Below are 9,956 nucleotides of genomic sequence, written 5' to 3' on the forward strand. Positions count from 1 at the left end.
CAGTCATCCAGGATTGAAAGACAGAAGTGTATAGGGTGAAAGGAAGTTTTCCTTAGTTCAGTAAGAAAATCAGCTTTTCATGCATAAGCCTCTGTTGAGTGCCATATGAGAGTTTTGGGGTGAAAATGTTGATAAATGAGCCCAGTATCAGAATAGTTTAGACTTATGAGCCATTCTCTGTTACCAAAATTGGAAGAAAAATAGTTCAGATTCTCATTTTTTTCATTAAAAAGAAATGAAAACTGGAACTGTGTTGGGTCACAGTTTAAACTTTGTCCCTGAGGTTAATCAGTGATGTAACTAAAACTGAATCTAGAATTGAATGTTCTGTTTGGGCATGTTTCACCTTACGAATGTTACCGTTGCCATCATTTTCTGTGGCCAGGTTTTAGAGCACTATGCTTGGTCTCCCCAGAAACCTCAAACTTGTAGCCATTCCGTAAGAGAAATAAAGGCCTAGAAGTAAAGGGTAGCTCATTTAACTTGACAGTACCCCTTTGATCTCTGCCCCGTTAGGTGATGGGCTTGGAGATTAAATCCCAGCTCCGCTCCATGCTTACTGTGTGGAAATGTGCAAATCATAGGAATTTCCCCCAAGCTGCTTGGAGATAGTAATTCCATAATAATATATGAGAGAATGTAAAATTAAGTATAAGAATGTATTTGAAAACACTTGCACATGCATACTTGGGCAGTGAATGCTAGTCACTCTTTCCTTCATATTACCTTTGACCTGGTACTGTGCCATGCCAACTTCTTGTCTCAGAGTGCTCATAACAACATTTATTGATCACTTATGTGCTATGTGTTATGCTGAGTACATGAATTATCATATCTTTTTTTTTTTTTAAAGATTTTATTTATTTATTTGAGACAGAGAGAATGAGAGACAGAGAGCGTGAGAAGGAGGAGGGTCAGAGGGAGAAGCAGACCCCCCGCCGAGCAGGGAGCCCGATGCGGGACTCGATCCCGGGACTCCAGGATCATGACCTGAGCCGAAGGCAGTCGCTTAACCAACTGAGCCACCCAGGCGCCCGTGAATTATCATATCTTATGTTCACAGTGACCTTATAGTTGAGAAAATCAGGACTCAGAGTAGTTAATTGAATGGCTCAAGATTACATGATAGTGGTGGAGCTGAGAGTTAAACCCAGCCCAGAGTCCTAACCCTTGAACACCACCTCAGACGACCTCTTCAACACCTGGCCTGGTGTTATCAACATTATTCCTAGTGGCCTGATATAAAAATGTTACCACCTCTTCTCATCACTTCAGGCTTAAAAGTGCCTGTGATGATGTTGGTATTTTTACTTGCTATCTTAAAAAGCCATAGACCACATGGATCTGCTTAAGGAAACTTAGCTTTTAGGAGTGGGCTGCCATGTGACTGTTGAATAGGGCAGGGTGAATTCTCTCCAGAGTTTTGTCACAGTGGGTTAGAAGAAGGCATGCATAAGGACAGGATTCTTTGGAAGTGAGTCAGGGTGAATTTAAGGAGAAAGGGGGAGTTGAAAGGAGCAGGATGAGAGAATATGAAACTGAGAACTGGACAGAACATCCTCAGCAATTAAGTGATGGGCACTGTATACCTGGCCCTTTCTTCCCTTTAAAATATGATGACCCTTTCACAATCTAGCTCTTTTATATTACTGACCTATTGAAAACACTAGGTAATGTGTACTAAATCTTTTTTTTTTTTTAAAGATTTATTTATTTATTTGAGAGAGCGAGAATGAGAGAGAGTACATGAGAGGGGGGAGGGTCAGAGGGAGAAGCAGGCTCCTCGCTGAGCAGGGAGCCTGACGTGGGACTCGATCCCGGGACTCCAGGATCATGACCTGAGCCGAAGGCAGTCGCTTAACCAACTGAGCCACCCAGGCGCCCCTAATGTGTACTAAATCTTAATATGTCTGCTCACATCTGTCTGTCTGGGTGTCTTCTGCATTGATTGCATTTATTTAGAGCCAGGGAAGCTCTGGTATTGTGATAACCCACGACATTACAAGAAATGGAGCTGTTCCTACAGTCCGGAATTGTTAGTCTGCTGCTTTAGATGTCTGTGCAGGGTTCTTCGGGGCTTAACTGAGAAAGCTTAGGAGTCTGCAAAGTTCAATTCTTTCTCTTTTTAGAACAGAATTCACTCACTAAGTAGTCAAAGGTATGAGCTATGATTTGAATTAGAAAGTATTTCAAAGAAATCCAAGCATATTAAATTGCTCTTCTTTAATTATTGCACTTAAGCTAATAGTGTCTTTAAGAGAAGTGCTTTAATGAATATACAAGAATGATTGCCGATTAATTTATTATAAACAAACTGATGCCTGGAAAGCTGTGATTATCTTAAAACAATATTTTCTTTGTCATCTTTTCTCTGTTTTGCTTAAAATCTTTATTTAGAGATAATTCATCCAGTCTGAGGCTGAAATATTATTCCACACTATCATAACATACAAATTAAGTATGAATGTTTGAAATGTTGTTCTGTTCTCTCCACATTGTTAAATATAACCCTCAGTCAGCATTTGTCACAATAAGAAGTGTTCTGGTTAGGTATTAAGGGGGTTAAAGATGTTTGGACACACAACGTTTTCGTGCTTACATGTCTCTTCACATCCAGTGTCTTATTTTGTAGGTGAAGAAACTTGAGGGCTGGACCCATTTTGATTTTCTAAAAGGCATATATAACTTGTTAGGGTCAGAACAGAAACTAGAAACTTGGGTCTTCTGATTCTTAATCATGTGTTGAAATTGCTTAGCCTAGAAAAGGAAAGACAGAACTCAAGTGTGACTTGATTATTGTCTCCAAATATATGATAAAAGTTATTCTCTTACAGTTAAAAATAACTATCTTCTAGGGACCAACCAGAAATAATTGGTTTACCTGGTCAAAGACTTAACAGTGAGTGTCCTTACTCGTCGAAGTATTCAGAGAGGGAGAATAAGTAACCCTCAACTGGATAATTTAGATGGTAAAGAACTTGACTGAATGTTGCTTGAAGACCCCTTTTATATTCTCCGCAGCTTAGTAATGTTTAAGGATAAAAATATAGTAATAGAAATATTAATACTGTAATCATGTGTTGTCTTATTGGAATTTCCATTTAGGAGAGTGACTCTTACTGCTACCAGAAAAAAAAGTCCAGGTCAAATACTTTAACCTCATCACTCATGTGTGTACCTTTGGAGAGCACTCTCCCTTTTGTATATCTGGGTAAGGAAGATTTCCCATTTGTTTAAAGATTAATAAACTGATTTGTGTCTTTTTTTTAACCCAGCTTTGGCAAATGCAACATTATGTATTCTTGAACCTATTATGTCTGTGGAAGTTATAGCCCCAAATGAATTTCATGGACCTGTGATTGCGGGAATTAACCGGCGCCATGGGGTAATCACAGGACAAGATGGGATTGAGGACTATTTTACACTGTATGCAGATGTAAGTACTATTGGTCACTGACAAACTTGCTTTTAGTAACCACAGATGGAAATGAGAGTTAGTTTTTGTTTTTGGAGAGTTTGTTTTGGAGAGTGTGGAGCAAATTGACACTTTTCTTAGCTATTTGAGTGTTCTATTTCTGGCAGTTTCTATAATTTGCTGTCAGAGCAACTCTTAAATGCAAAAGCTAAAAATAAGATTTATGTGGGCCTTTGTGAATATGTCATTTTCTTAGATGTATAAAAGTTATCTTTCTTTCTTGTTACAAGTTTCCTTTGTATAGCTGCTTTATCATGTTATCTCTGATTTACTGGGTAACACTGAGTTCCATTGCCTGTACTTAAATCTCCTGGGAGAAAGTGTCTGTCACATTACATAAGGCCTCCTAGAAGACACTACTATCAGCATATTATTGAGGTGTCCGGAGGAAAGTTGTATTAACATCTTCGCAGAAGAAGCACTTGTCCATTTTTGAGCTTCAGCCAGAGTGTGGAGTAGGTATGGGGTGGGGGAAGGCCGTCAGGGCTGTCCACCCTGTGAAACAGAAAGATTTGGTTTCTAGTTGTGACTGTCACATTAAATTATTTTTAAATAAGATGTTCAGTAAAGCAAAAGTATACTTCTCTGGCTTTTAATTCTTTTAAATCAAGAGTAGTTAGTAGAAACTTAAGACTAAAGGAATTAAATGCCTAAGGCTTTTCTGTACTTTCTCAAATATTTTTCAATAAAATATCCTCTGTGTTGGTTTTCAGGTCCCTCTAAACGGTATGTTTGGTTATTCCACTGAACTTAGGTCATGCACAGAGGTAAGCAGGTGTTTAAACTTTATTCAAGTGCTCTTTGAAACCGCCCTACACAGTGCTTAAATATGTGAAATCCTGTCTTTGCAAGACTTTTCCTTGGTAGATGTACCAAAACAAACAAAATCTGTTGTTTTTTAACTCCTTAGGGAAAGGGAGAATACACAATGGAGTACTGCAGATATCAGCCTTGTTCACCGTCCACACAAGAAGACCTCATCAATAAGTACTTAGAAGCTACAGGTCAACTTCCTATAAAAAAGGGAAAAGCCAAGAACTAACTTTCCTCACTTTAAGTTGACTAGCTGTAACTGAATCTGCGAGATTTATATACTTTAATGGATTCTGGTGGAATGAATTCAGGCTGAAACAAATTTTAGAAGCCCTTCCTATTCTATTCAGGAGCTTCTGTCATATTCAAAGATAATTCTATGTGTATCCCAACTCTGTGGATTGGTTTTACAGTTCATTGAAAAACATCAAATAAAATATGACTATTACTGAAATATATTTAAATATATTTAATATCTAAGGGAAGAAGAGACGGATTTCAGTTATACTTCTAAGCGTAGAATGGTATGTAAACTTCCTTTCCGAATATTTTATGCTAAGAATTTTCACCATATAGAAAAGCTGAAAAAGGCAGTACAGAGAACAGGCCTATACCTTCCATCTAGACTCAATAATGAACAATCTTGTTAACAATTTGTTCATCACATAATAATTTATTTTGTCATATTTGCTTTATCTGTCTTTGTCTCAGACCTCTATATTTAAATTTTTTTTAAATTATTGTTTTGCTGAACAGTAATTTGAAAGTGAATTGCTTATATCATGACACTTCTTAGGAGTGTCCTCTTTTAATAAGCAGGCTTTTGTGGAAGGCAGCTGTGCTCACCACTGTACCACCAACACACACTTGAACATTTTGGAGTGGATTTCACGGGCGCCTGGGTGGCTCAGTTGGTTAAGCGACTGCCTTCAGCTCAGGTCATGATCCTGGAGTCCCTGGATCGAGTCCCGCATCGGGCTCCCTGCTCAGTGGGGAGTCTGCTTCTCCCTCTGACCCTCCTGACCCTCCTCCCTCTCATGCTCTCCGTCTCTCACTCTCTCTCTCAAATAAATAAATAAAATCTTTAAAAAAAAAAAAAAAGTGGATTTCACATGTTCTTAATAGAGAACATTTTTCAGATTCTTCATTGGAATATTATGTAATATGGCTAGTAAATTTCTAGCTGTTTTATATATAGGTGATTGCTTCAATTTGTGGCTTCTGCAAATTTGTAAATGCCTATTTTTATGTTAGTTTCTTGTGGACATTTTAAAATGAAAAGCAGATCCTTGCATATTGCTATTCTTACCTATGTTCATTTTAATGTTTCTGCAACTCTGAATAATAAAACATAATTTACATAGTTGCTGCCTGGTCAGTTTCATTCACCTGGTAAACGCTAGTTGAATTTGAGTCTGTTGGAATATCATATATTGTATTCGTTGACATTGTGAAAGAACAAATGTTAAGTTTTTGTTTCTAGAATAGGTTGGATTTTCCTGAACAGTACTACCATATTGTTTAGGGTTACTTCATCCCAAATCATCTGATGGGAGAGGCATTTCCTGGTCCTTTCTCTTAGTGGATAATAGAGATAAAATAACAGTTTTAAATTCCTTTCTTTTTCTTGATTATAGGTTTGGCTTTATAACTTAAGCTTTCTATTAAAAGATTTTTTGAAGTATTGAGCATGTTTTCGAAGTATCTGCTAAATGCTTTAAATGCATTTAATTTAGTGGTCACAACGCTATGAAAGTGGGTACTATTAGCCACTTCTATTTACCATTTTGAAATAGAAGAAGCAAAAGCACGGAGAAGGTCAATAACTTGTCCAAGACCACACAGCTTGTTAAATTTTCAAGTTGGTAATTAGTTGTATTCATGAAACCGCATGCATTTTCCCCATGAATATGTCTGTTGCTATCGTAGCATCCAGCCTGAATAATATTGGCTGTGGCATTCCATCAGCAGCTCATGCTATTGACAATGACTTTGAAAATTGTTCCTGAGGAGGAAATACCTTCCCAGAATTTAGTACAGTTTCTCTGGCTATTGCCAACAGTTAGGAATATTGGAACTAAGACGGGTAAGTTTTGATGTGTTTTTAACTTGTTAAACATTCTGGTTATAAAGACAGAGCATCAGGAAAAAACCTAGATATTTAATCCAACACCAGTATTTCATAGGCAAAAACACAGGCCTGGCTGGTGGGAGTAACAAGAGTAGGATGACACAGGGATAGATCGAGGACCAGAACCTGCATCTCTTGCCATCTCTTGCTAATTAGTTTGGTTATAACTGGTAAAGACCACGTAGCAACCAAGGTTTGTAGCAAGGAAAAAATTAACGAGAATATTCATAAATGAGGATTTTTTTATATTACTCTTACGAAGGATAATTGTTGGCTAATTTAAAGAAAGACAGTATTGTGTTGGAGAAGAGTAACAGCACTAGGCAGGCAGTATTGCAGTGATTCCCAACCCACTAATTCTGGCTGCACTTTAAAAATCACATGGGGAGCTTTAAAAAGAATTGCCCAGTCCCATCTCTAGATGCTTGGATTCTTTGGATCAAGATCAAAAGTTTTCCACTTGATTCTAATATACAGGAAAGTTTAAAGAGCAGTATTCCCTGCACCTCCAAGACATGAAATGGAAGATTTATTTATTTGTGTCACATTTTTCATTTTCTCTTGTGTGATGTTAGAGTTGGGCTATATGGGTTCTTAGTTTGACAACTTTGTCTTTAAAGAAATAGGGTCAGTTTTCTGTCTATTCCTTTTCCTCCCTGCTCACTCTTAGATTATTTAGTTGTAAAATCATCAAAATTAAATCCTGAAGTGTTAGGATTTTTCATATTTTAATATTTTTGAAATCTGGATGGGTTTTAAAATTGATGCCAATGAAAGTAGGCAGCCACCAGGTAGTAGTAAATTGTGACCATGTAGAAGTATATCCCTTTGTAAGAAGACAACTGTTTGCATTGCTAAAACTGCAATTGGTGAGTGAGAGCTTTAATTGCTGCTTAAAGTGTCTTCAAATAAATAACACTGGAATGCACCCTTGAAACAGTTTGTTGTATTTACAATTTATTATGAGCATTCATTTATTCGTTTATCCATTCAAATAAGTGCCAGGTTAGCAAGCTAGGTGGTTGTAGCACTTTGAAAGCTAGGCAAGATCACAGAACAGGTCATAGAATTTTCTAAGCTGAGAGAAATTGGTGGAATAAACTCATTTCATGAAGAACTATCATTCAAGGGCAAATATAGAAACTTCCAAATGACTTTGAGAAGAATTTGTTTAATTTCTAACAATTCATAATTCAGGTAGGAAAAATGAAACAGAAGGCAATGGGATGCAGACAAAATCCTGGTATTATTTTGTATGTCTTAAAATTTTGAAAGTTCTAGAGATTAGGAAGATAAATGTGATGCTATATATACCTGCCATTGGCTCAGTGGTTGAGAAGAATTTAGGCTCCTAATGAAAAGAAGACTTAGGGAATTTAGAGTTTTCATTTTATGTCAAAGCTGATGAAGTAATTTTTCTCTGCTGTTAGCTGGCAAAATCAATATTAGTAAAATCAGGTCAGCAATTTTAGAGTTTGTGCTAGAGAAGATGTTCTTACTGTGATATTAGTGAGAAATATTTGGTTTAACTTCTGGGAGTTTTATAAATTTAGACAATTGTGTTTGTTGTCTGTGTAGAATTCCTCTTCATAATCTATTGTACTGAAATAAATCTGTAAATTGAATAATGGTCATATTTGTGAGCCTAATCTCATTAATTAAAAAATGCTTTCATGAGGAAGAGGACTTTGAGATAAGTGACAGTAGAAAGCTGAAACCCTTTTCTAGCCCTTACTGTGATACTAAAAAGTTGATTAAAGATCACAGGACATTGACATTATTACTATAATGCTCTTGGCACCTTTGTATTAAGGTTAAGGTTAAATTAAGATTATTTAGGGAACTTCATTTAAAGGAGCTTATTGCTTGGTTTTGACATAATTTAATCATTGTAGATGGATATTTTAGAAAAAGTATTTTCTTTGCATTATTACATAGGTGGGAAATCTGGTGTTTCATTTAAATGATTGTTTCCAGTGCTTCAGGATACTTAACAGTTCTTTAAATCAGGTGGATATTGGGAAGATGAAACAAAGGGCTTTAAAATATATATATATGGACTAGATCTAAAAAGTATCTGTTCGTTTTTATTTTGTAATAGTCCATGTCTGTAAAATTTTTCTCTTCAGCATAAACTTTTCTAATTTTCTGACAGTATAGACTTAAGAGTAATATTTTGGGATATTTTAAGGCTGATGCTTCCTAACCAGTTACTGGCCAAGGATCCTGGTTAACGGTTTTGAGACACTGACATAAGCATTCCATTAAATGTGTAGGGGCCAAGGGCAGGCCACCCCAAAATGTCCCACTTCGGTATATTGATTATTTTAAATAAAAGTTGCATAAGAGACAAGACTGCACAAGGACACCTGGATCACACCCTCTATGCCCCTGAAAGCAGGAAATGAATCTCTGAGGTGAAAAGGCACCCTCTCTGTACCACAAGGTAAAGAAACATCCTTATTATCAGAGAGAGGAAATTTAGAGCCAAGAAAGCTGTATAAACAACCCTTGTAACTTACTAATTTAGAATTCTTTACTAATTGAAGGTTAATCAAAGTTAAGTTTTCTTTGTCCTGTCAATTCCTCACAGGTTGTCTCTGTCTATAAAGTATAAAAACTACCCATTTTTTTAGGTCTCAATTGCATTATTGGGCCTCTCTGCACATATAATAAAACTCTTTTCTCTCCTGTTAAATTTGTCACCTATCAATTTAATTCTTAGACTAGCTGGAAGAACCTTGATGGGTAAAATGAAATTTGGATTCCTCCCCTATAGTTGGCATATTTGCAGGATCAGCTTCCACGGGATAGTTACTCCGAAGATTCTGCAGTTTTAAGATATTGGGAAATCTGACATACAACCAGCAGAAGGTAAGATTTCTTTCCATGTCTGCCTCCCAGAATCTCTGTCTGCAGAATCTGGTGGAGTGAGAGTAATGAGAATCATTTTTTTTTTTTCCTCTCTCTAAATTTAGATTAGCAAGAAACAATCTTGTGGAACTAATACATTGGACTTAGCAAGTCTTGGTAAAAATGTGGTTGAGTACTGTTAAGTGATCCATTTCCTCCCAGAGATGGTCTTTGTTTTCCTTTGTCTCTGTGTTTTGTGTCGTTTGTCATAAAAAGGAATTTCCATGGGGCAGAAAGCAGGCGTAGGCTCTAGAAGCCCCCTGTTTGAGCCAGCCTCACAGACTGATGAATAAATGGCTCTCATCAGACTGGTGTCTGCTCAGACAAACTTGACTGTGAGTTAATGTGCACGTGAGGTAAAGGTTGTTGCCACGGGAAATCTTGGAAGCCGGAGCCTAAAACTGGTGGGCATGGGGTGAGCACTTAAAAGCTATTAGAGTGCTTACTGCCTAACTCAGTGACTCCCATGTTAGGATAAGTTGGTCACAGAACAGGTTAGATTAACAACAGGTCACCTGCCTAACACCACACGGTCTGCAACCCACGGCACATCCCTCGTAGTTATTAATTAGTTTGGCTCTGAGAGACCCAGCAGATAGCTAAAGCTGTTAATGTGTACATCAG

At 37.1% G+C, this 9,956-nt stretch overlaps 1 protein-coding gene across 1 annotated transcript in view; it reads left to right on the top strand.

Annotated features, from left to right (window-relative positions):
• GFM1 (G elongation factor mitochondrial 1) overlaps positions 1 to 5,654 on the top strand; it is a 44,261-nt gene extending 38,607 nt beyond the window's left edge. Inside the window, exons 16-18 of the mRNA XM_006731204.3 lie at positions 3,276 to 3,436; positions 4,189 to 4,242; positions 4,386 to 5,654. Coding sequence (XP_006731267.1) covers positions 3,276 to 3,436; positions 4,189 to 4,242; positions 4,386 to 4,517 — 347 coding nt within the window. The 3' untranslated portion in view covers positions 4,518 to 5,654. The remainder of the gene's footprint in view (positions 1 to 3,275; positions 3,437 to 4,188; positions 4,243 to 4,385) is intronic.
• Positions 5,655 to 9,956: the final 4,302 nt, after the last annotated feature.

This window comes from Leptonychotes weddellii, chromosome 1 (assembly GCF_054177405.1).
Source record: "Leptonychotes weddellii isolate Sample4059 chromosome 1, ASM5417740v2, whole genome shotgun sequence".
Lineage (NCBI taxonomy): Eukaryota > Metazoa > Chordata > Mammalia > Carnivora > Phocidae > Leptonychotes > Leptonychotes weddellii.